The sequence below is a fragment of the Saccopteryx bilineata genome, chromosome 5 (genome assembly GCF_036850765.1).
Source record: "Saccopteryx bilineata isolate mSacBil1 chromosome 5, mSacBil1_pri_phased_curated, whole genome shotgun sequence".
Lineage (NCBI taxonomy): Eukaryota > Metazoa > Chordata > Mammalia > Chiroptera > Emballonuridae > Saccopteryx > Saccopteryx bilineata.
The window spans coordinates 85920131-85947818 of NC_089494.1; the positions used below are offsets into that span (position 1 = coordinate 85920131).

The following is a 27688-nucleotide window of genomic DNA, read 5'->3' on the forward strand; positions in this document are numbered from 1 at the left end:
CCATAGATTTTTCCTCATCTAGCTGTGTTACCTCTCTTTCTTTTGTATCCATGATATTCGATTTTCTCTTCCTTAATGGCATCTGAGGGTGGTTTTGTTGATAGTATTAATGAGATTTAATAAAGAATAAAAAGTTAAAAAAAATAAAAAAATAACAAATCAAAAAGAGTTGTTTTTTTTTTAAAAAATTAGTAATGAAATAAAGAAAAATAAAATAAAATAAAAATTTTAAAAAAAAGGAAATTATTCCCCCCCTCCTTTTTTCCTCTCCTCTCCTCTCCCCTCTTTCTTGAGAAAATCTTGTGGTGGACTGTGAGTTATAACAAACAATGCCTGTGATGGAGGGCCTGAATTGGGGAAAAGTAATAAAGGGGCAAAAAAGAGAGAAAAAAAAAAAGGAAAAAAGAAAAAAAAAAAGAGCGTATGGACCCACAAAAAGCAAATAAGGAAAAAATTTGGGTCAAGAATAAAATGATTTGCTTTTAGGTGTTGGTTGTCTAAGAGTTATGATGAGAGGAATAAGAGGAAAACGGAAAAATGGGGGGACAAATTAAAAACTTACTATTGTATTTAGTGGAACAAGAACTAGATAATATGGAGAGCCAGGGATGGGAGCACTGCTAGTGAGTTAAAAAGGTGAAGTAAAAACCCCCCAAAATGCCACAAACATAGGTTTGAGTCCCAGATAAGATCATTTGTTTGTTATTGAGGTTTGAATGAGAGGAGATGTAAAGGAGAAAGGAAGAAACTAATATAGAGGGAGAAAAGAAAGAGAGAGAGAGAAAAAAAGAGGGAACCACTAAAAGAAGAAAAAAGAAAGGAGAGAGAGAGAGAGAGAGAGTTAAGGGTTTTGGAGTGCAACCCTCATAGAGAGAAAGGAAGAGAAGAGAAATGATAATGGGAGATGTAACACTTATGGGTAGTGTAGTTCAAGGAGAGGAGAGAGTACGACCGGCAGAGAGTTAATCGGCCAAATTGGAGGAGGAAAAAAAGTATCAAGAATGAAGATAAGAGAAACAAACGAACAAATATAATAAAATGGGATAGGTTATAAAGTCTGCAGATTATTCTTGATTTTGAGAGGTTATCTTCTTGCTTTTTCTTTTCTCTCCCTCTTCCTGGTCGGTGACTCTGTACCCCGGGTTCTGCCCCTTTGGCACGCTCAGGTAGAGGTTTGCAGTTGATAAGTCTCTATGGCAATGTCATGTATTGTGCTTTATTCTCGTTGAGAGTCGAGGCTCATTAGCATTTATAGGCTCTGACAGTGAGAGAGTCCGTGTTCCTGGAGCCTTTCTCCTAGTCTTTCCTTCCTCAATTAGTAGCCTGATAATCCAGCTATGGGGTTGCTGCTGCCTCTGCCTGGATAGTAAGAGGCTCAAAGAGCTGGCAACTCCCCACTCTATTTCCACTCAGCACAGGGCTCTGGGTAAGGCTCAGTCAGTCAGAGCTGCTAGCATAATCAGGCGGGGTTTCCGCCCACTCAAAGACCTCTGGCTCTGCCACTCTGTCCGGTAACACAAGCGGGCGCCCACTTCCGGGGCGCTTGGAGGAAACTCTCACTCACTGTCTGCAACCAGGATATCCGGCCAGCAGTCTCACGCTCTGAGTGAAACCCCCAACTGCAGGGAAAAGTTGCAGCGTTGGAATTGAGTCTCGCTCCGTCCCCATGCGCGGCTTTTGCAAGGCGCTGGGGCGGCCCGAGATTCCGCTTTGGCCCACACAAAGGCCCCTGACTCTGCCCCTCTGTGCGATAACACGGGCGCGCACTGCCGAGGCACTTGGAGGAATTGCTCACTCCTTATCTGCGCGCGCACACCAGGATATGAGGCCGGCCGCGGTTCCCTCTGAGTGAAACACCCTCCAGCACGGAAAATCTCCACCGTTGGAATTAGTTCTCACTCCCTCCCGTGCGTGGCTTTCCCAGGGTGCTGGGGCTGCCCAGAGACTCTGCCCTCCACCCACAGAAAGGCCTCTGACCCTGCCTCTCCGTGTGGCAACACGGGCACCCACTTTCGGGGCTTAGGAAGAAATCTCTCGCCCACTAACTGCGCACCGACCAGGAGACCGGGTAAAATGGCCACTCCGCTTGTCTTTCTTTGTTTGGGTTTGGCGCGAGTGTTAGCTTGTATTGCCCGAGTTGCCACAGGATCAGTTTTTCCTCGGCTTGGATCTCCGTGCCACAGCCTGGTTCGGCCATTTGTGCTGCGGCGGCCTGGATCTATTCACCCCCTTTGCCCGCCTCAGTTTCTATATTCACAGTTACCAGAGAAAGCCGCCCTGTTTAGGTTAGTGAGGAAGGTGGAGCATTTCTTACTCCCTATTTCCTTCGGGGTTTGGTTATATATTTAGCCAATTTTTCACTCAATCATACCTTTGGGTGTATTGCGAAGCATCTGGAAGCTCCAAGTATAGGTTTTTCTGTTTCTGGTTGAAGATCTTGTTGAGTTTTGGGGGAGATTTATCGGTATCGCTTCCTACCCCGCCATTACTCTGACCGTAATCGTTGTTAAATTTTTATTTGTTAATTTTTAGAAAGAGAGGAGAGAGAGACAGAGAGAAGGGGGAGGAGCAGGAAGCATCAACTCCCATGTGTACCTTACCAGACAAGTGCAGGGTTTCGAACTGGCAACCTCAGTGTTCCAGGTCGACACTTTATCCACTGCGCCACCACAGGTCAGGCCCGTTTTAAGCTCAGGAGAAAGGGGCATTGTGGTTTGGGACTTCAGAGGGCCAGAGGCAATTCGTATGGAGATGGAAGCACATGCTTGGTAAATAAATGTTTGTTCAAGCATTTTTAACAATGGGACACAGATAGGATGTTGATCAAATGGGCCTTCCTGGGTTCCTCCCTGTCCCTCACGCCTCATTCATATTAAATTCTAATTACTATATTTCCTCTTGTATAAGATTCTTCCATGTATAAGATGCACCTAAATTATAGGGCCCAAAATTTGAAAAAAGATGTATTACATAAAGTTATTGAACTCAAGATTTATTCATCATAAAATTCATACAACTCATCACTGTCAAAACTCCCATCCATTAGCTTGTCCTCATCTGTGTCTGATGACGAATCACTATCTTCAACAGTGAGCACAAAAACAAGCATGAAAAAGCGGGAAATGCAAGTTAAAAAAATCTATAACCACTGTATAAGACCCAGTTTTTTTATCCCAAATTTTTCGGGGAAAAGGTGCATCTTATACACGGGGGAATATGGTATCTGTGATGATATCTCCCTTTCTGGATCAAGTCCTCTGTCTAAATTCCTTTTAGGCAGTTAGGGATCATAGGTTATTCCTGAGACTTTTGTTTCTTAAAAATAACCAGCTTAAAACAATCAATATCCCAAAAAGGAATATTTTGGGGTGGTCAACCATGCTTCCCCTGAGTTTCCTGGGTAAGGCTTCTTCTAAAACTTTTTCAGTAAAGGTCAGATAGTAAATATTTTAGGCTTTGTGGCCCAGTTGGTCTTCTTCACAAAACTACTCAACTCTGCCTTTGTAGCAGGAAAGTAGTCATAGACAATGCATAATGAATCAGAATGTTCCAGTCAAACTTTTTTTGTGGGAGCGGGAGGCAGGCTTGATGTAGTCAGCCCACCAAAGTTGCCACCTTTGTTCTGCTAGGACAAGGGATAAGTTGTTTATTCTGTGCAAAAAGTGACTCCCAAACTTAGTGATTTTTTCTTTTTTTTTTTTTTTTCTTTTCATTTTTCTGAAGCTGGAAATAGGGAGAGACAGTCAGACAGACTCCCGCTTGCGCCCGACCGGGATCCACCCGGCACGCCCACCAGGGGCGAAGCTCTGCCCACCAGGAGGCGATGCTCTGCCCATCCTGGGCGTCGCCATGTTGCGACCAGAGCCACTCTAGCGCCTGGGGCAGAGGCCACAGAGCCATCCCCAGCGCCCGGGCCATCTTTGCTCCTATGGAGCCTTGGCTGCGGGAGGGGACGAGAGAGACAGAGAGGAAAGCGCGGCGGAGGGGTGGAGAAGCAAATGGGCGCTTCTCCTGTGTGCCCTGGCCGGGAATCGAACCCGGGTCCTCCGCACGCTAGGCCGACGCTCTACCGCTGAGCCAACCGGCCAGGGCCCCAAACTTAGTGATTTTAACTAACCACCCATTGCAGAGGTGGGATCCCACTGATGGCTGACCTGGTCCCTTAAGCAAGGATGACTGGAAGGCTGGGCTCAGCCAGCTCCCCACCCTCTGTGTAGTTCCAGGCCTTGCCGTGGGATCCCTGCAGCAGCGATATGTGCCTCATACATAGCAGCTCCCAGGGCTCCCAGAGCAAAGATTCCGACCTATGGAGCTCAGATTCTGGGCTTAGATACGCACACAGCACCACTTCCACAGATTTCTGTGAGTCAGAGGAGTCACAGAGGCTGCCCAGATTCATGGAGAGGGACACACACCCCATCTCAAAGTGGGAAGTGTTAAAAAAAAAATTGTGGCCATTTTGACCTGCCACAGGCAGAAAGGCGAGCTGGGAGGATGGGCTTCTGAAGGGTGCCACTCGGTGGCGGAGGCCTCCCTCTGCCGCCCACTCTGCACTCACAGAGGTAAGGAAGGGTGCAGACAGAAGACGCTGTGAGACCGGGGCCGCAAGCCCATCTCATACACACTTTTCTATCTGACATGCCTGAATTTGTATTTATAATACACAGGATATTGTTAGATACACAGGATATTGTTAGTTTTCATTTGGCTTCTACCAGGTACTGGTACCCAGTTCCTTTTCAGAGAATTTGAAAATAGCACATTTTAAGAAGGCCAAAGTTCAAATTGCCCCAGTAGTATGGTAATACGAGCTCATAATGCATGGTGAGAAAAGCAGATAGGCAGACAATTGAATCTATAAATGAAATGTAATCCTTTCATCCTACTTAGTTACAAGCTGGCTTGTGTTACCAAAAGCTGACCCAGAGGCTCTTTGAGCTGTGTAATTGTGTGTGTGTGTGTGTGTGTGTGTGTGCGCGCGCACGCACGTGCATGTGTGTAAAATGACAATAATCGCCTTCTCCTCCACAGAGTGTTGCAACCTCTACTGCTACAGTAACCATAGTAGTTCTCTCATCTATCACCCTTTATCTTCCATTGCTGAAAGGACTCAGATTTATTCTATTAAACACAAGAACTCTGAACAGAATGATAGTGCCCAGTATCCTTGATTGTATTCCTATCGCAGTAGTCACTTTCTGTGGCCCTTTGCAGTCATTTTATTTAAATTATTTAGAATCGTGTGGACTGACCCATCTATTTGAAGCACACTGTCTCCACTGGTGCATTCATTATTACAGAGCCTCTGGATGTTCCTAGTATAATGCATACCACTGCATTTGAAAAAGAGAGTAATCGATTTCAGATGTTTCCTTCACAAAAGAAACATAGGATCGTGTTTCTCTCAGCCCAAAGGAGACTACGCTTGCTGCCAGGACTTCCGCCACCCAAGGGGGATATATTGAGTTAGGTGTAGTTCACGCCCACTGGTGCTGACTTACAGCATTGGCTCCATATGAACTCTAAAACCCCTGGTGCCTTGTTTAATCCTTGAAGCATAAGGATGGAAGGAGGAAGGGGAAATGGTTGGGTTCATAATGAAAATCACAGGTTATTAAAACAGAGAAACTAGAAAGGGTCAAAGTCACTGATGTTCTTTGTCTTTATGTCTTCCCCCACCAATTAGAGGCAAGAATTCTGATACTTTCCAGGTTAGCTCATTAGAGTGGAAACTGCCTGAGACTCACTGCTGGAGCACCATGATGTTGGTGGGCTTTCCTTGTAAGACCACCTAAACCTTGGGCAACCCCTTAACTTACAGTCCAGTTCCTATCACTAGTTGACCAGTGAGTTAAGTACTCAGGACTTAAAAAACTTTTTTAATATAAAGAATGCTGTTGTGATATGAAAAAAACACTGGTTGGTTATTTGCTAATTAGCATTACATGTTTGCCATTCAGCCGTTTATTTCACTGAATGGTATTTACCAGTCTTTTTTTTTTTTCTTAATGATGGCAGATTCAGGATATTTATATTCCAATAGCAAAGAAATAAAAGTATTCTCACCCCTATTATTTATTTATTTCCACTTAGAAACAAGAAAGCTGTCCCATGTGAGGTTTTATATATGTACCATAAATAAATGTAAAGCAATGCATAAACCATGGGAGAGTTTTTATAGATTTAATATCCTAGACAGCTAATATTCAGTAAGGCACCAACTTTTTAAAAAAGGTTAAAAATTAAACTGCAAAATTAATGTTTAAGATTCATAAACTTTTTATTTAAAATGTTCATTAACAACTTTCTAGATAAAACACATTAGAAATTGTTAGTTTTGCCCTGGCCGGTTGGCTCAGCGGTAGACCGTTGGCCTGGCGTGCGGGGGACCCGGGTTCGATTCCCGGCCAAGGCACATAGGAGAAGCACCCATTTGCTTCTCCATCCCCCCCCCCTCCTTCCTCTCTGTCTCTCTCTTCCCCTCCTGCAGCCAAGGCTCCATTGGAGCAAAGATGGCCCGGGCGCTGGGGATGGCTCCTTGGTCTCTGCCCCAGGCGCTAGAGTGGCTCTGGTCGCAGCAGAGCGATGCCCCAGAGGGGCAGAGCATCGCCCCCTGGTGGGCAGAGCTTCGCCCCTGGTGGGCGTGCCGGGTGGATCCCGATTGGGCGCATGCGGGAGTTTGTCTGACTGTCTCTCCCTGTTTCCAGCTTCAGAAGAATGCAAAAAAAAAAAGAAATTGTTAGTTTTAGTGAGATTCGCCCCTCTATGCTCTAAAGCAGTGGTCCCCAACCCCCAGGGCCGTGAACCGGTACCGGTCCGTGGGCCATTTGGTACCAGTACGCAGAGAAAGAATAAATAACTTACATTATTTCCATTTTATTTATATTTAAGTCTGAACGATATTTTATTTTCAAAAAATGACCAGATTTCCTCTGTTACATCCGTCTAAGACTCACTCTTGACGCTTGTCTCGGTCACGTGATACATTTATCCGTCCCACCCTAAAGGCTGGTCCATGAAAATATTTTCTGACATTAAACTGGTCTGTGGCCCAAAAAAGGTTGGGACCACTGCTGTAAAGTATGTTTTTCATAGTCATAAAGGCTTGCCCACTCTCTCTCTATATCTTCCCTCCCAAAAGAATGTAAAAGAAGTAAGTGCTGCAATCCTCACTGTAGGAATTAAAAAGTGCTCTGTCTTTGGTAAGAACTGGGATGACCAACATTGTAATTCTTCCCCGATTTTCCAGATTTTGGTGCTAATAGTCCCAAGTACCCACTCAGTCCTGGGCAAACCAAGACAGTCGGCTACTTTTAAATCAGGTGCCTTCACTAGGAAGGTTTGTGATGCTCTGTGCGTGGGGACCCAGACGGATCATGAAATACTTACAATTTTTACAAAAGACATGGCAGATCTTCTTTATTTCCACTCTATTCAACTTCAAGCTGTCCTTTTCTTTCTTCGCTGTCAATGTTATTTTCATTTTCTGAACCACTGGATGAGCTAGAGCAGGGGTCGGGAACCTATGGCTCGCGAGCCAGATGTGGCTCTTTTGATGGCTGCATCTGGCTTGCAGACAAATATTTAATAAAAATAATAATAACATTAAAAATATAAAACATTCTCATGTATTACAATCCATTCATTTCCTACTGCTCATGTTCATGGTTGCGGGTGGCTGGAGCCAATCACAGCTGTTCTCCAGGACAACACCAAATTTTTATTGGATAATGCGTAATGTACACAGGTCGTTGTATGGCTCTCATGGAATTACATTTTAAAATATGTGGCATTCATGGCTCTCTCAGCCAAAAAGTTTCCCGACCCCTGAGCTAGAGGCATGTTTTTCACTCTTGTCTTTTGTAATGCTTTAATTTTTAAATTTTCTTGAAAGAGCTTATCCAGACAAGGGTTGGTTTTCTAGTGGTTTGTTTTGAGCCCTTTGTTCACTTCTTATGTACTTCAGTGGCATTATTTCTGCCCCCCCTCAGCTGAAGAAAATATCTTACCACAAAATGTGGCAGTACTTTGACAACAGCTCAGTGTTACCCTTATCTGCGGCAGTCACCAAGGGCATGATTTCATAGAGTGGGTATCTATCTGTTCATGGCCTGTGGCTGTCCCATTACTTACATCCTCTTCTGCTGATTAGCTAGCTCTCTGAACCCATGTTCTACCCTTGAGGCCTCATGTACTGCACAAGAAGAAGCTCACTAGACTTGAGCTTGTAAATTTATGAAAAAATAGGCAAAACTGGTTTGCATAATTCATTGGGCTACTTCTCTTTGAATTTTATGCATAATTCTATAATTAAAATTTTCCCCCATTATACTCACTTTCTAACACTCTGGTTTAATCAGGTGCAATGTTTCCTAAACAGTTCAAAAGAAAAATTGTCAGATACACAGCCTATAAAACTCTTAGTTGAAAATAAGTCACATACACTGTCAGTATTTCACGCAGAAGCTGAAATTTGCTTCCCTCTGTGCTTTTGAAAGCCTGAAAGCAGTTTCAAATCATTTTCCATCATATATAGCTGTCTTTTTAGCAGTATAAACACAGTTTCCTAGAAATGATTAAGCCTTAAGCAAATGGACCGGTGCTTATAAAGGCAAAGTCTATCTATTAGCAAAGAGAAGTACTTTATTAAAATTACTTGTAATTAAATGTATGTTAATTATGCCTGCAGCCATGACAATGTAACATGAGGGAACATTCAAGTACATATAAGCCTCATTCAAGTAACATTCAGAACAGGTGCCGCTTTTCCAGTGTGCCCTCTCTGGGTTTTGCAGTCCTAGCTGTGACAGACAAGACCCTGGTTCAGGTGTCCCTGGAGGGTTCTTTAACTTATTGAGACTCTATATCGGTGAGAACCCCATTATAGAGTGAAGCCTAGTAATTGAATTATACAGTTAACATAAATAAAGTTATATAAATAGCTGACATCAACAACATACAGTCTAGAATTTGCTAACAATTTTAGCCTCGAGTGGCTGAGAGAGTTTCCTTTGTTTCCATGGGGGCCAGTTTCCTCTTTCTGTGTCACCTGTCTCAGTCTGAGTCTGTGCACGCTGTTTGGGACAGAGTAGTTCTTGTCCTATTCAAGTTAGCACTGCAGTGCTATTGGAGAATGGAATGCTTCCATCAAAGCATCAGGGACAATTTTTAGATTGTGTATTTGTAAAGTAACTGTTAAACTTTACATTAATGGGGGAGGGAGCTTTTAATTTCAAGAGACAGAAACTCTCTTGACTTGCTTCAGTTGGAAAGGGGATTTATTGAAGGGCTATAGGTTCATGGAACTGTCGGAACGGCTGTTTTCCCAGTTTCTTGTGGGCCGTATGGTCTCTTTCTTCCACTATGTCTTCGCTTCTCTTTATCTGTTTTACTCTTACCTCTACAGATAGAATTCTTTGACTTACTCATAATTTCCTCTTCCTAACAAGTTCAACTTTCACATGTCTTTCTGGGCCTCCTTTCAAATCTAGAACTTTAAGCTGCAGGTTCAAACATTAACTCAGTCTCTTTATTATTGTGAATTAAAGTGTGACATAGGTTATTAAGGATTTTAATACTTGTCTCTCCCACCAGGCTGTATGTTTCTTAAGCATAAGAATGACGTCTGTTTTCTTTGCTACTGTATACCCACAATGCCTAGTAAAAAATAGGTACTGAGTAAATATTTGATGAATTAATAAAATATGCAGTAAACCACCTGAAGTCTACTAAAAAAATTCTTGTGAGGGAAAGGTTCTCATGTAAGTTGAATTGTCTGAGTCTTCTCTGACACCAAACGGTTTGGACTGATGTCACCTTATTTGAGGTCAAAATGTTCAGTAAAGAATAAGATGATGGCCTGACCTGTAGTGGCGCAGTGGACAAAGCATCCACCTGGAAATGCTGAGGTCGCCGGTTCGAAACCCTGGGCTTGCCTGGTCAAGGCACATATGGGAGTTGATGCTTCCAGCTCCTCCCCCTTCTCTCTCTCTGTCTCTCCTCTCTCTCCCTCTCTATCTCTCTCTCCTCTCTAAAAATGAATAAATAAAATTTAAAATAAAAAAAAAAAAAAAAGAATAAGATGATGAAAATATTCAAATAGTAAATGTTGAGGGAGAGATCGTTTCCATGGTGACTTCTACTTCAGGAAGCCCTTACACTAAGGAATGAATGAGTCAGTTTATCCACCCAACTCAAAGTCATCTCATTGCATTTAGCCTATAGTCCACCCACAGTATTAGTACTGATGGCAGTCACCCTGTTTGATTCATTATTGCGAGATTCTTGTTTTCGTTAAAAAAAAAAATTCAAAAAAGCAGTGGGTGGTGGTGGATGTGGTTGGAGAGAGAAGGTGTAGATCCTGCTGTTGATAATGGGATGTGCTTTCACTCCCTGTGGGACGGCTTTTCTCTTTGCGATGGCTTTCTGACTGTCCTTCCAGGGAATCCGTGTCCCAGGTATATTCTGTGTTCCCAGTCACACTGCAGTGACAGTGGGCCACTCTGTTCCTTTGGGGCAGAAGAATACTTCTTGATAATAGGCTAGATGAAGTTGTTACTGCCAGAAACATGGACAGCAGATATTTCTTGTGTGACACCACCCCCTCCCACAATTAAATACTCTGGTTTTTGTCCTTTTTAAACCATTTCACTGATTTCACACAATGACCTTCTGTTAGCAGAAATCACTGTAATGTGACTTACTAGTATTAATCTTAGCTCTTCTTTACATATTGTTTTATCATGAGACAGATAACGTCGTTTTCATAAACATTCTGAAAGTTATCTAAGTAAATGTTCTTCCCTTCAACATAGTCACTTGGGGAGATTAAATGTTTATCCCAATGATACTGTCATTCCCCATAACATTTTTAGAACTCCTCTTTCAGTACACTAATTGCTATTCTCTTATTCTGAACTAAGTATAATTTAACACTGTAGGAAGATATGGATAAAGATGTGAATACATGATCTTCCCACTGTATTCTGCTTAGAATACCTTTATGCTTATCTTTTTCTTCTGAATCAGCTGTTCTCAACCTGTGGGTCGCGACCCCGGCGGGGGTCGAACGACCAAAACACAGGGTACAATACATCTGATGGCTTTAGGTGACCCCTGTGTTTTGGTCGTTCAACCCCCACCGGGGTCGCAACCCACAGGTTGAGAACCGCTGTTCTAAATAATGAAAACTAAATATTTAGTGAGTATTCCCATTTTTAAGTCAATGTCCAAGTTTGCACATGGTTACCTGTGCAGCTCTTTCTTCACTTGACTTTACTATTATTATTATTAATTTTGCTGAGAGACGATGGACCGGTGATCGAACCAGCAACCCTGGGCTTCTGGATGATGCTCCACCTGAGCTATCAAGCCAGGGCTCTTCACTTGACTGTAACTTTGGAAACTGCCCCTCAAATCTGACATTTGCTACTAGACCTTAGAAACACTATGATCTGCACTAAGTAGAATTTTAGGTGTCATTGCCTGAAATGTGAAGTACAGATAAAATGGACTTTTCCTGCAGGAAATGTTTGACGTCATCCTGGACGAGAACCAGCTGGAGGACGCCTGCGAACACCTGGGCGAGTACCTGGAGGCGTACTGGCGGGCCACCCACACAACCAGCAGCACCCCCATGACCCCGCTGCTCGGGAGGAACCTGGGCTCAACAGCACTCTCACCATATCCCACAGCAATTTCTGGGTTACAGGTATTGTCTCTCTTCACTCATGCTTTTACATCCTTATTTTAAGATTCTATAGGGAACCTGATTGTGGTGGAGACTGGAATTGTCCTTAATCTGAAGAGGGAAACATGTTGTAAGCACTATATTAAAAAAAAATCTAAAATATATTATTTAATTGTGATCTATCCTAGACAAAGTTACCCAGACAGTGATCCTTTCTTTAGAACTTTGTTGTCTGTTAATCTATAATGGTTTTCACTTAGATAACTTAATCCCTCTATGTCTAGACTCTACCAGAAATCTTAATATCTACTCAGTGCAACTGTTCATTATTTTTCTGTGTCACGTCTGTAACAATTATATTTAGTGGCAAGCTGTGTATAACATTTTGGGACAGATGGGCCTTTAGACTGCCCTCCACAGGCTGCTGAGTCCTCTAGCTTGCCCAATCAATACAGAATATGCACACAAGTAGAACTGCTCTGTCTAGAAACTTGGACGGACCCCAGAGTTTCCTTGGGGCTTGTAGGGGCCCACCTTGGTCAGCGGCTGCGACAAGTATCCTTTGGGGAAGCTGGGGACGAGCATAGGTTACCTCCCCAGCTGCTCTGATGCTGTACTCAGAGCTAGATGTGGGGAGCCAGAGGCATTATGATACAAAGTGAATCTTGCCTTCCTACATCAATTATTATTTACCATTTATCAAGCAGCTGCTGGAATGTGGCCAAATCCCCAGCTGACTGAGGAACAGGTAGTCAATTGAGCCCTCTTGGTCATGACTAGTTTTGTACTAATGGGTTATAATGATAGTTATAATTGGAGATCATGTAGAGTTAACTCTGAGATAAACGGCACTCTCTGAAATGCTATTATAACTCTATTACTCTGCTATAAAATTGCATCTTTGTAAGCAGAAAAACTGCTGTATAAATGAATAGCTTTTGAGACTGGAAATGAACATGGGAAATGTACTACTATATAATATACATGTATACTGCATAGAATATGCACAGTATAGATGTATGCACCAAGACTATTTCTTGCCTTGTTTCACTGCCTACGTGCTGATCTGAGTGTGGCATTTCCACGGGTTGGTTCCAAATTGTACATTGCAAGCTGAGAAAAGGATGTATGAAGCAATGTGCTCTGTAACGTATGTCGAAATGAATTGTTACTCTTTGTCTATAAACACAACACGCTTGATTCATCACCTCTAAGACATCCTCCTACAGTGGTTCTGCCAGTTTCACTTGGGTTAACGCAGTGCCCTTTACCCTGTGACCTATTTCCCCTAGTAACCATGGCATTTAATTACTAGACCCTTGGCTGAGGTTAAAGGCACAGGCTGAAACTATTGAATGAGTTTTCTTCTGTATGAAGGTGTCTTTTACAGGAAATGTATCTGGGTCTTTGGTTTTATCATGATCCTGTTTCTTAACTGAGGTGACCCACCTAAGCAGGTAGACACAACAATGATACATGTTTTCCCATGATTTGAAAGAAAAATGTTAAATAATATTTTCTAAGATGTCAAATAAGTGTCTGAAGATAATTTCAATTGGTAGTATTAGAGGAATTTAGTTTATATCCAAAGATTATTTTTGCAGGATATTTCAGTTGAGAAAGCAATGTTTGTAAATGTATCAATTAGTTGGTTACATAATTGTTGTATACATTTATGTAGGATGCAGAAACAAATGCATTGTTTTATGAGTACAGATCATAATTGCGTTAAAATATTTTTAAATGGTATAAGGAACATTTAGCTAGGTAAAGGTGAAGTGTGTGACCATAAGAAAAGAAAGATTTTATCAATTCAAGAGAGAAATAAAATAATAGGTGCTATTCTGAACCTTATTTCCCAATAGTAGAATAATCCTCATTTTTGCAACAGAAGTGGAATGATTAGAACTTCCTAAATATATTAAGTTCTATTTGGCACTTCACTTTCAATTCTATATTTTTAATAAGAAGCATAATCATGCAGCATTATGTGATTAAATTTATAAAGTATCAGCACTTTGCCATCTTTGCATGTTATATCTCAGATAAGATCAGATAGTATTTTGAACAGAATTTGTTCATCAAAATGCTTTATTAGGTCAGATAGTCAGCATCTTATTGTACAGATCCTACTGTTTGTACATACATGTACATGTTCTAGATGAGTGAAGCTGACATTATTTAATCAATGAACTATCTGATATTTTTAGAGTCAGCGTGTAAGGCACAGCAACCATTCCACAGAGAACTCTCCAATTGAAAGACGAAGTCTAATGACCTCTGATGAAAATTATCACAATGAAAGGGCTCGGAAGAGTAGAAACCGCTTGTCTTCCAGTTCCCAACATAGCCGAGATCACTATCCTCTTGTGGAAGAAGATTACCCTGACTCATACCAGGACTCTTACAAACCCCATCGGAACCGAGGATCGCCTGGGGGATATAGCCATGACTCCCGACACAGGCTCTGAGTCTGCAGAAACAAACAAAAGATTCATCTGTTGACGATTTGCCATAGCACTGCTAGGATAAACCAATCATCTTAACTTGGCAAGTACAGCACAGTGTTTACTGTGTTTATGGGCTGCTGTCATTTATTGCTATGTAAGGGGCAAAAAAAAAAAAATGTACATTATGCCCTTAAGTCTAGATGGATGTTAAATGCCCAATCATATAGATATTTTTAAGTGCAGCATTTACATAACAGTACCTATGTTTTCTTCATTAGATATAGACACATCAGTTTGTAATTTAGGGTACTTATCAAGGCACATATAAAATAATTTCCCATGCTGGAAATTCCAAATGACCAGTTCCAGTTGGAACCAATTTATAAACCAATTCCTGTTGGAATTTGGGTGAATTGACTAGACAGTCTCCTTGAGCATGTTGCAATCCATTAACAAATCTGAAAAAAAACTAATTAATGAGGATATCAAAATATCAATAAAAGCCAAAGCAAGCTATGGTATTTATTTGCTGGAAGCTAAATTTACACTTAAAGTAGGAATGAGTACACATTTCATATATGTTCATGTTGCCAGAATGGCTTTTCAAACTTACAAAATATATTGATAGTGCCAAAAAAATCTCAAATTAATGAAGAAATTATACAGTCTTCTCAGATTTTAATATATTTTTTTCTTTCCTGGCACAGCTGTTGTTTCAAAGTGTTTTGCTTTTTGTTTAGTCACTACTGTTAGCTCGTTTGAAGTTGGCAAAAAAATCTCAAAATTGCTTTCACAGAGAGAGAAGAATAAAGGAAAGCCCATTATAGCTGGTTGTGTGAAATGGAAAATGGAGTATAGTTTCCCTTTGAATCAATCTGAGCACAACTCCATACATCCAGGAATCTAAAGTCAGGCAGTAAGGATGGGCACAGATTCTCCTGAGTGCAAAGCTAAACATCTCCAGGGGGGAATTTATCCGTCCGCTTTCCACGAACATGGGTCAGTATTTCCCACCAGGCACAATTGCATATTTTTTCATTGCTTCACTCAACCTGTCTTTGAATAGCTGAACACTCTACCCCTCACCAAATTCTTAACAATTGTACTGAGGATGTTAGTTTTATATAGACACATTCAATTTTGATATTGAAAGGTGTGTTTGTACAAAACAATTCATTGAAAATATGAAAACAAATGATGACTTTAAAAGCTTGCAATAAAAACCAACTCATAGACTCAGAATAGATCTGTTCACTAAACTTGTAGCATTTTTATTGCAAAGAATTCTAAAGATTTTGAAGATTGAGCTGCCTTATTTCTAATCTACACTCATCTTCACAGTTTTTCTGGTGACTATAATTATGGAATTGTTGACCTTCTGTCTGATATTTTTAAGGAAGATTTAGATTCACTATGATCCAAAAAATTATTAAAATTCACTATGATCCAAGAAATGATTAAAGTTGACCATTTTATACAATACACAAATGCCTTTAGAAGAAAAAGGCTCTTGTTTCTAAAAGTCTACAATGCATGTATTTTTCTAAAGCCCCAATTGGACCATGCATCAAAGTCCTTTTGTACTGGTACATGTCATAAAACCTATTTTTTGAAAACAATAATAATTAATTTTCTATTATCTCATCCCCCCCCCAACCTTTCAATAGTTAGGCTCTCAAAGTATGCACCCAGTTAATTTCCCAGATCATGAAAATAAGCTCCATGTTTTTGGTTAATTACACATATCTTAAACTCCATTATGCCTTCCATTCACTGTGCATCCTGCTTGATGAACCTGTGTAGCTGATAATGGGGATGCCTATAACTATGTGAGTTATCTCAAATATTTGACACAATTAAAAAATATGGGCTCAGTACCTTTTAAAAGTTAACATGTGATACTGGCTTAGGAGGATTTTTTGTCATTTAGTGAAGCTTACAGAACTTTCAATTCAGACATTTAAAAGAGCTGTATCCATTAGGCACTTTAATAAACATATAACCTGCCATTACTGAATACTTTGGTAGAGCACAGAAGAGCATTTTCCAGCAAACAAAAATATATTTATTACATGTATAGCACATATTTGCATGAGAAAAAAAACATTAGCCAAAACATTCTTCTAGATGCTTCTCTGGTTTCTTGTTTGTGCGCATTAAAGTATTTAATTGCAAGGAGTGCACCAAGGTGTATAAATTTAGACTAGACAGCTGTTCAGCTTTTTCTGTAGTAGCATTAGCAATCTAGTCATTTAACTACTTTGAGATATTTACATTTTATGGCAGGTAGCTATAACAGCATTTACATATATTTCCTAGTCAGCAAGATTACCATAGTCTTTCAACTTTTGGAAATCACTTGTTTTTAAAGGCCTCTCAAAGCCTTGTTTCTAAGTCTTCCATGTCATGCTATAAAGAGAGAGGTCTGTTCAATATCTGCACAAACCAATCTGTCATTTACCATAAAGTGTCTATATCTATTTTGCTTTGCATTCTTATTCAAAAGCTAACAATCTTGGAAAAGGGTATAATGTATATTTTCTTGATGGATATATTTAAAATTTTACTTTGATATGGCATATTTTTCCCATTCCTTTTGTAATGTTTATCTTCTCCAGATGAATACGAGAGGCGTTTTCCTTTTTTGAAGCCTTAGAGTTTATTGTGTAAATGATACTAAAATACAGATATATACTAAATGAAAAGTTTTATTTTTGCCAAGCACATCAAGCACCTTTGGAAAATACATATTCTACAAGTACTTTGTTTTTAACTGATTTCATTTGAAAATAGCAAATGATAAGCGGGGGAAAGAAACCATAATGTTTTGAGGCTGTTTTAACTTGTAGTATAAATCACATATTCTGTCATGTCAGTATATGTAATTTCAGAATATGTAAATTGCATATTCTGTCATTTCAGTCATTGAACATGTAACAGTGTAAACTCGTGTGAATTGGAAATGTAGTCCTGGAGAAAAGAGAATACAATTTGTCTATACTGATGTTAATTCTCAAGGCTGTAATGTGACTTCAATATTATAATCAACAATGTGATCTTGTTTACTCCACTATTTAAAGCAACACTTAGAAATGTTTATAAATGACAAATGATTCTCTCTTATCTTTATACAGTTCTATTAGAAAAAAATTAAAATTAATAATTTTGACTGATAGTCTTTATTAGTAAGAGAGTCTTAATTATGTGACAATATTCCATTGCACTTAATTCTTAAGGAAATGAATTTTTTAAATATAACACAAATTCTGAGCAAGTTATTTGTTCCTTTAAATAATTTGTCAATTACTTTATTATTTTTGTTGTTTGCAAAATGTATTATTGAAATGTTAACCTCTTTTCATACCTGCATACTTGAACTTGTCTTTTGTGTGGGGGCCTTAAAATTCATAATAGGAGCTAGGGCAGTGAAAGGGAGGGGGAGAAGAAATTATGTCAATAGTTGGTTTGCAAATTTAAACTCTTCGAATGAACATATCATAAAATGCTTTTGAGACCCAGGATGTCAGTTAAGAATATTGCTAGGCAACCTTAATTTGCATGCTAGTGTATTTTCTTAGTTATACAATTTTATTTTGGTATTTGCTAATAATACACATAATGTAATACCATTATAGAAATTGCCCTATATATTGGTATTTATACTACCTCTTCTCTAGAGAAGACAAGCTGTCTTTAAAGAGAAAAACACTTTTCAATAAGTAGTGATCAAATTTATTACTATTTCTGCTAAGCTTGCTGAAAAGCTTGCTGAAATATACAATTTGTTAAAATATGCCTTCCCTTCAGATTTTAAACTGTTTCCAAAATGCTCTTATCACCCTTTCCTTTCTTCCATGTAAGTCAAGTTTTCTTTGAATTGGTTCACAGTTTATTAGAAGGCAAGGTTAATTTAATAAATCATTCATCATAGAGAACAAATCAAACTGCAAGGGAATTGTCTTTTTATGCAACTTATAATATCTAGCTCTAACTCTGAAAGAGAATAGATCCAGATACTTGATGTTTAAGTGCAGCTGGTTTGTAAATTCAAATTTTGTTGAACCTTGACTTTTCCTATGGATTCTTAGGCATTCACTGGATAAGGATATACAGTCTGTTGGACTGCCATGTCATTGAAAAAAAACTTTATAAAATATTTCAAATAAATGAGAATGTACCCCTTATTTCTTTTCTATTTCTGCCTTTGTCTTTCATGACAATGTTGCATGTTGTTTTCTTTTTAATTGTATAAAACTCATCTTTGAATGACCATATGAATGAACACATAATAAATCATATAATAAAATTTGTTTCTTAGCTCCACATACCTTTAAATATTGTTCATCTTATAACTGTTACTAAATTACTTAGTCAAGCTGTGTCTGTAGGTTAGAGAACAGTCCAGCTCTTTTAAATGACAGTCATGATCAAACTAGTCAATTCAACAGTTGTCAGACAACAAGGATAACTTTTTTTGTTGCTCACTTAAACAGTCAAGTTAGTCAAAGTAGTAAAATTGGTTTATATGAACAGACAGAGAGCTACAACATTCAAGAATTACTTTTTAAAGGTTTCTTCTTTTCTTAAACATTCTCAAATGAAATACATCTTCTTATAGCAACTATCTCTGCTTGTGGATGATTTAATCCCAAATGCTTTATATAATTGAGGGACATTATCAGAAGACTAGAAACTATCTCCTCAGATAACCTTGACTAAGGGCTGTAACTTCCACTTACCATGAAAAAAATGTATAAATAAGTGAATAGCGATAGCTTGAGGGAGTTGTAGTTTCATAACTTTCCTTTGTTTGTTTTGATGTATGTAAAATGTTTTGCAGATAACTGCAAAAAAAATGTTTCAATGAATTTAGAGTGGTTTGGGAAATACACTGATGCTTCCTTTTTGAAAATTATAACAAGTTAAAATGAGATTTAAGAACCAAAAGTAGCTAGCCTTTAGCTTTTCAATACTTGTAAGTGTTCTTGGTTATGTGTTGAACACTTAAATTTCTCAACAAATGGCTATGTCTATATTTATGTAGGGGCCACTCTTGCCCTACTTGCATGCCACTTTCACACACTCTTAACCGAAATCAGTGTGAATTCTGTATGCCTAAGGGATATATTAAAAATACAGGATCATTAATGCTATATTGTTGCATACTAGTTTTCACATGCCTTACAATATTTTCTGGGATGTTATTAAAATGAAAGCATTTTATTGCCAAAATAAATCTATGTTGTTACTTCTAATCTGCATTAGCAGTAGAAAAATAATGTAGCAAAAACATATATTGTACAGTACAAAATTATAAAAAATATATATTTTGCCAATAATATGAAAATAGATTGAGGAGAAAGAAGCACATTTGTTATAGCACAAACTTGCAACAAATCCATTGTTAAAATTGGCAGTTGTATTTTTTAAAAGGATATAGATTTAATCCTAAATTTTATCAGATTTATTTCATTTATCATCTTTCTAACTTGCTGCATAATACCTTTCCAGAAATTTGCTTCATAGCCTTGCAATCTGTGGATATAATTTATTTTACTTTATTTCCCTCTGTGGAACTTATTAAATTTTATTTTGTGATAAGACGCATACTTTACTTACTGTTCTTATTTCTTCTTCAATCACAACTACAGAAAGTAACAGCAAGTGAGCTTATAGAGCTCCTCCGAGTTCCAGATATGTTTGAAATGTTTTATATTTTTCACAGCCTAAAGTCAGAATGATAAATAAAAATGTCTCAACAATAAAAAGTATTTAGGGATTCTTCAATTTGTTTGTACTGAATACTATTTTAAAATGAAACTTAAGGCCATTAACTGCTCTTTTTTTTTTTTTTAAGGGGTGGTGGGAGGGAAAAACCAACTAACTAATACTAAAAATAAATATGGAATGGCAATTTGATGTAAAAAGATTTTCCCTACTATCCTGAGGGCTGTTGATATCACAAGCTGTTGCTATATTACCAGCCACATATGGGGGAAATTACCTTTGTCAAGTAATTTTTTTCTTTCTTTAAACTTTGGTTATTATTTTGATAATTTACCCCCCTTTATTTTTCTTATGTAGGTAAACGTGTAGCATTCTCCAAGGCATGCTGGGTAAAATATACTATGCAAATGTGTGCAGTGCTGCATGTTTTGTTCTCCCTCTGCTTTAGTGGCTTTAAAAGGGAAAAAGGTGTTGTTATTTTTGTGAACCAAAACATTTAACAAAGAAAATGCAGAGTGCATGCATATAGTATCCTAATTTCTATGGATTTGTTTTATGGAATTTCAATGTGTACAAACTAACTGCATTAATACTTTTCTTTTATATAATAAATGAAAAAAAAACAACACTGAAACCAGCGTTATACCTCTCCTTTATAATATTCTTATAGAAAAAGAAAATGTCTAAATATTTACCCTCAAAACACAGATTCAATTAAATGACTGTCTCTTTACACTTCTGTTAGGTGCTATGAGTGATCACAAAAGAAGTACTATAGCATTAGGAAAGAGCTTGTAAGTTAAACACATGCACACATTAAATAGAATATTTTATATAATATGCGTGAAATAGGATTGAATACAATATAAGCAAATAAACTAGACAAACCGTATTGTTCACAAGAAATTCCCAAATAATTAATTAACGTAGCAGTTATCAGATGTTTCCAAAGGTATTCTGTACCTGTAAGAATTCCGTATGGCTATGACTTGAATTTCATGTGCTCATGGTCAGTTGTCCCTGCTATAATTTGATCAGCATTTGACTTTTCTCTCATTGCAATGTCCAAGAATTTGAAAAGGAATATATACCATGTTGATTATTATCACTGCATTAGAAGTCTACACTGATTTACTGCAGCCAAGTTATTTTGAGAGCTTTATCACATTTAACCCACCTGACTGCCCTGGAAAATAGGCAGGGCATAGATTATTAGACCCAACTTCAAATGAGGAAACCAAAGTTCACTGTAACTTTTCTCCCTAAAATACTTTTATTTAAAAATACATGCAATAAATGCTTTTAAGCTGCTAGTCATCTGAAGCATACAAAACAATGCCCGGAATGCCATAAATGTTGACTAAATGAATGGTATCTCAGTTATTGAAGTGCTATATAAGGCTGCCCCAACTATCAAGACACTTCAGCCAACAATCCAAAACTCCAAACTGGAAGAATTGCAGCTCCCTGCAATCACTCTATCAACCTGGTCATATGCCTGCAGCCACCTCTCTTGTCATCAGCAAATCTCCACTAATAAGACAGATTGTAGAAACACCTTGTTTGTTCTGTCATACAACATGTAGATTAGCATAGTGGCTACACTGAAAGCCCTAACTCTTGCCTGGGTTCAAAGTCTAGATCTAGAATAACTAGTTTATGAGCATGGGGAAATCATTTAACTTCCCAGTGCCTGGATTTATATCTGTAGAGTGATTTTTCTTTTGGTTATGGGTCACATTTTTCTGTTTTCTTAAAGATCTGATTAAGATGACATAAAACACAGAAATTATTTTGATGAAACAGAATCTTTGCTTTCTTGACACAGAACTTTCATAACATCTTATCGACAGCAGACCAATTGTCCAAGCAAACATCCTTTTAACAGATGATAAAAATAGTACATATAGTACAATACTGATAATAAAGCTTATTTTTGAAAACCTTTTTGAAGGTTTTATTCTTGAAGACCTGGCCGGTTGGCTCAGTAGTAGAGTGTCAGCCAGGCATGTGGATGTCCCAGGTTTGATTCCTGGTCAGGGCACACAGGAGAAGCGCTCATTTCAGCCATGGCTCAATTGAAGCAAGTTGACTCCAGGTACTGAGGATGGCTCCATGGTCTCCGCCTCAGGCACTAAGAAGAGCTCAGTTGCTGAGCAATGGAGCAACACCCCAGATGGTCAGAACACTGCCCCCTAGTGGGTTTGCCAGGTGGATCCTGGTCAGGGCACATGCGGGAGTTTGTCTCTCTGCTTCCTCCCCTCCTCTCGCTGAATTTAAAAAAAACACAAAATGCTCATAACAAATTATTCAAAATTATCCTGTTTGATCATAAAATTTCTTAAGATTCCTTTTCATAAAACTTTCTTCAAAAATACTTCTTTAACAAAACACAACAAACATTAAATAACAAATCCAAGTTTATCTTCTTATTTTCTCTGCCATAAGAAGCCAAATGTAGATCAACTTATTTAACGTTTCAGTATTTTATCCTCTTTGGAAATGATCTATACATATTCAATAATTTTAACTTGACTTATTTAATTTAACTTGTCAAAACTCCATGGTTTCAAATTGCCAAAAGATTTTGAGAAACTAAGTGGACATACCATAAAACATAAATAATACTGAAAAATTCACCTAAAAACTTACCTGATCTACATCTTTTTTTTTTTTTTTTTTTGTATTTCTCTGAAGTTGGAAACGAGGAGGCAGTCAGACAGACTCCTGCATGCACCCGACCGAGATCCACCCGGCACGCCCACCAGGGGGCGATGCTCTGCCCATCTGGGGCATTGCTCTGCCGCAATCAGAGCCATTCTAGCGCCTGAGGCAGAGGCCACAGAGCCATCCTCAGCGCCCGGGCAAACATTGCTCCAATGGAGCCTTGGCTGCGGGAGGGGAAGAGAGAGACAGAGAGGAAGGAGAGGGGGAGGGGTGGAGAAGCAGATGGGCGCTTCTCCTGTGTGCCCTGGCCGGGAATCGAACCAGGGACTCCCACACGCCAGGCCGATGCTCTACCATTGAGCCAACGGGCCAAGGCCTACATCTATTTATTTTATTTCTTCTTAATGATTATGTTTGGGTTACTTATGAAAATTTCATCATACCAAGTTATTTTTCTTGCTGACAAGTTTTGCAAGATAACATGAACCTATGTGACTAATAAACCCAAGAAGAATATAAGTATAAATATTATACTAGAGTTAATAACTCTAAAGATATGCCTATTTAACCACACCAAACTCAAACCAACTTCAATATAAGTATTTTCTCAGAACACATGATCCTGAAAGCATTTGGGTTAGTTTCTATTATATTTTTGAGAATTCCTAAATAACTGCTTAATTCCTTTAACACAACCAGAGTTTTTTAGCTTTTTACAAACCAATTTTAGCAATATCCTTTGGGGGTAAACAGATGCAACCAGAGACCTGATAGCTTCGTTTTAAAATTTCAGCCCTGAGACAGGTAAAACACACACTAATTTGTAACAGTTGGAATAAGTTAAGTTTATTCATTCAGTTGGCTAAGCCTTTGTCTTATTATATTTGTGGTGAAGACAGTAAAGATTTGTATTTTTCCTTGTCAAGGAGCCTTGGAGCCAGAGCAGAAGTTTACATTTTTAAAAAAACCTCATCTTTCCTATTTTTTTCTTCAGTCTTAGGAATTGAGGATTGAGATAGATAGGGACAAACAGAAAGGGAGATGAAAAGGATCAATTCTTTGTTGTGGCTCCTTAGTCTCCTTAGTTGTTCATTGATTGCTTTCTCCATATGTGCCTTGAGGCGGGAGTGGGGTAGGTGGGGGGGGGCTACAGCAGAGCGAGTGACCCCTTGCTCAAGCCAGTGACCTTTGGGCTCAAGCCAGCGACCTTTAGGCTCAAGTTCGTGAGCCCATGCTCAAGCCCTCAACCTCGGGTTTTGAACCTGGGTCCTCGCGTCCCACTCTGACGCTCTATCCACAGCACCACAGCCTGGTCAGGCTCTAATAATTTTTCTTTCCTTCATGTCTCCTCTAAACTTTAGCTTTTTGATCACAAGCACCAAAAGAAATGAAAAAAAAAAAAACAATCTCTTGCACGGTTTTTGAAAAAAGGTAGGTTTCCGTCCTCATTGCTGCCCTTTGTTTTACAGGTACAAGTTTGGACGGCTCAGACAATCTGTAGGTTGCCTTGAGACTTACACGCTGTACTTCTTTGTATGTTGAGGTAAGATAGTGTATGACTAAGAAAGGTGAAGTATTAAGGTATAGTTTATTGTCGATTTTTGAGTATTTCATTCAGGTCGCTTCCACCCAGGCCCAGTTGTTGCCAGGCGCAGTAGTGGAGGCTTTATTATAAATATGGACTGCAGGTTCTGAGACAGGGGAACAGCTCTCCAGGCTAGAGGCTCCGCGATCTACCAACGACCCGCTTGTCCTGGTTCAAGGTGGACTTTTTCTAGGTACTGTGGCTGCGGCAGATAAGCTGGCTGGATTTGGTACAGTATCATTGACCAACAAGAGAAACCCTGAATGGTTCAGCAGGGAAGCGGCCACCGCTGCCCTTAGCGCTAGCGGGTCTTCCCGACCTCGCAGCCCTGGGCTGGGGCTCACTGTGCGCATGCGCTGGGGCTGGTGTGATGAGCTGTGGGAGCCGTTCCAAGTAGCAGGTTCCAAACTGGTTACAGCGTAGAACAGGATCTGCACTTCCGCATGTGCAGGAAACAGGGGGAGGCAGGGTATTGGGAGACAAGGCCCGGCTCCTCCCTCTTCTCGCAGGTTACAGTTCCGAAAATTTACCCTTATCTTCATCTGTGCTTAATGAAAGCATTTTTACTGGGCCTACATACTATAAATACAAAACCTGCTTTGGCTAATTATACCCATTAAATATTAAGAGAATTCGTGTTTGCAAAACTAACTCAGTAAGTACTTTATCTTGGTTGGTGTGGGGCCCTGCGAGCTCGGCCTGCCTTGCACAGTCGCAGTAGTAAGCTCGAGGAGGTGTCAACTGCCAGTCTCGCACAGCCGTAGAACCACGTTGAGGGGTGGCCCAGTGACCCACAGCCTTACTACGCAGACGCAGTAGCAGGCTGAGGCTGTCCAGGGACCCACAACCTTGCGCAGAGGCAGTAGCAGGCTAAGGAGGTAACCACGCATCACAAGCTCCCTTACTTCGCGCCTCAACCTTGCCTGCCGCATTCTTCCCTTCTCTTCCCCTACCTTTTGACTGAATAACCATGAGCTGGGCCGTGGGAGTTCTATGGGCTAACCAGAGGCTGAGAGAGCGAAACGAATTTCCCAAATCTGAGGATGACACCGTGTTCCTGCCAGCCAGTCTGCATCCCACTCAGGGACCTGGCCCTTTACCCCTGTGTCTAGGATGGCGACTGTCGAGTGTGAGCTTGTGAAAAATTTAACTTCAGAGGAGGCCGTTCGTGGCCATGAGATCTCCATTATAGGAACTGATTGGTTGGCATGACCTGTGCTATTAGCATCCTACTTAAAGGCTTGAGTGATGAACTTGCCTTCTTGGATGCTGCTGAACGCAAAGTGAAGGCAAAACAATAGATCTTCAGCATGGCAGTCCTTTGGTGAAGATGCCAAACACTGTTGCCAGCAAAGATTACCTCGTCGCTGCAAACTCCAGCCTTGTTATCACAGCAGGTGCAAGCCTGGAAAAGGGAGAACTGCACCTTAATTTAGTTCAGCAAAATGTAGCATCTTTAAATTTGTGATTTCTAATATCCAATACAGTCCTCACTGGAAGCTGATTGTTGTTTCCAATCCAGTGGATACCTTAACTTATATAGTCGAGAAGTTTAGTAAAATGCTCAAAAACCATGTTAGTGGAAGTAATTGTGATCTGGACAGTGCCCACTTTTGTTTCTCAATTGGGCAAAAGCTTGTTATCCACTCTGAACGCTGCTATGGGTGGATCCTTGGAGAGCTCAAATGTTCTTTGTGGAGTGGAGTTCATATTATCGGCATCCCTCTGAAGGATCTGAACTTAGAAATCGGAACTGATAAAAATCCTGACCAGTGGGAAAATGTCCACAAAGATGTGACTGACAGTGCCTATGAGATTAAAATGAAAGGTTTTATTTTTTTGGGCCATTGGCCTTTCTGTAGCTGATTTTCTGATAGTATCTTGAAGAATCTAGGGAGAGTGCATCTAAGTTCCACCATAAGTAGGGTGTCTCTGTGGAATAAAAGAAGTATACACCTCAATGCAGAAACACTTTGGAAGATTCAGAGGACCTCAAGTTTTAAAGTTGTTAAAACTACCACTCTGAAGTTATTAAAGAAGAGATAGTAGTTACAAGTTATATATGTCAAATTTCTGAGTGAACTTAGAGTCCTAAAAGTTGGAAACAGGAAAGGGGCAGAGTGACTCCCCTGTTTATTTAGTCTCCCAGCTCCTTTTTCAGCATCTAGTTTGCGTTTGTTTGTTTTCTTTTCAGCAATTCCTAAGTGACAGCATCAAAAGTATTTTTGTACCACTGATGTACCAGTATTTACCTTGAAGTTACATATAGTTGCCATTTGGTCCAAAATAATGTGGGATCTAGGTATTTTTATGTTATAGAAATTGATTCTTTTCATTGAGTACACATTAAATGTTTTGTTCTGGCTGGTTTATGTTCTATTTCATTTATTTATGTACTATTTTTTAAAGTTGAAACTTCCTCTACAATGTAAAAGTAAATGCACAGAAATGTTTTCTTTAAAAAAATTTAATCCAGCTTTTGTGGAAGGGGGGCAAAGCAATTCAAAATGCCTCTTACAGCCTCCCCCATATTTTGTTTTCTCTTCCTTTTAACCAAACTTAAATACTATAGAAGGAGATGGAGGAAGCTATTTTTGTGGAAATGAAGTATACAACCTCTATTTCTTTTTCCCCCACTTCTGCTTTTAACAAAAGTAGGGACTAACTATAGTCAGCAGGTGGCCTAGAATTGAAGACAGACCCCAGACACAAATCCTCTGTTTTTGTATATGTAAAAATTGAGGCCTAATGAGGTTAAGTAATTTGGACAGTGAAGAAAATAACACATACTCTACCCAGCAAAGCTATCATTTAGACTCGAAAGACATATTAAAGGATCTCCCAGACAAGAAAAAGCTAAAGGAGCTCACCACCACCAAACCAGAATTACACGAAATATTAAAGGGTCTTCTTGAAGGAAGAAAAGGAGGAGGAGAAAGAGGAGAAATATCAACAATAAAATGACAATAAATACATATTTATAAATAATTGAATCTAAAACTAATTAAATGAACAAGCGGAACAGAAACAGACTCATAGATACAGAGAATATTTTGATGGTTGCCAGATGGGAGGAGAGTTGGGGGATGGGTGAAAAAGTGAAGGGATTAAGAAGTATTAAATTGGTAGTAATAACAAAATAGCCATGGGGATGTGAAATACAGCATAAGAAATATAATTAATAATCTATTACCTAGGTATTAGGTCAGATAGGCATGATATTTATTGGGATGATCACTTAGTAAGTTATATAATGTCTAATACTGTAGTGTACACCTGAAATATTGCATGTCAGCTGTAATTAAAAAATAAAAAATGATTTGAAAAGATAACACATAGAACAAGAACTCTGATACCAAGTTACCTATAGATTCATTTGTATTCATTCTAGTTTTCACCTAAATATCCCAGTGGTGGGTTGCTTAAATACAATGTGAGACTTGAATAGCACAGAGGACTACAGTTCAAGGTGTACAGGTAAGAAGACTGGAAAAGCAGAAAGAACATTTAACCAGCTGTTTAACCAGCTTGGAATAATTGGAAGGGACAGCTGGGGTCATGTCGTGGAGC

The 27688-nt window shown here is 39.3% G+C and overlaps 1 protein-coding gene and 1 pseudogene across 4 annotated transcripts in view; both read left to right on the top strand.

The window, feature by feature from the left end:
- Window positions 1–17886, top strand: part of CACNB4 (calcium voltage-gated channel auxiliary subunit beta 4) — a 287143-nt gene extending 269257 nt beyond the window's left edge. For all 4 annotated transcript variants that reach the window (XM_066279533.1, XM_066279534.1, XM_066279536.1 and 1 more), the window contains 2 exons: window positions 11525–11710; window positions 13900–17886. In XM_066279533.1, the coding sequence (XP_066135630.1) occupies window positions 11525–11710; window positions 13900–14160 (447 nt within the window). In that variant the 3' untranslated portion in view covers window positions 14161–17886. The remainder of the gene's footprint in view (window positions 1–11524; window positions 11711–13899) is intronic.
- A 7202-nt stretch (window positions 17887–25088) lies between these two features.
- LOC136306506 (L-lactate dehydrogenase A-like 6B) lies at window positions 25089–26164 on the top strand (annotated as a pseudogene).
- The last annotated feature ends 1524 nt before the right edge of the window (window positions 26165–27688 follow it).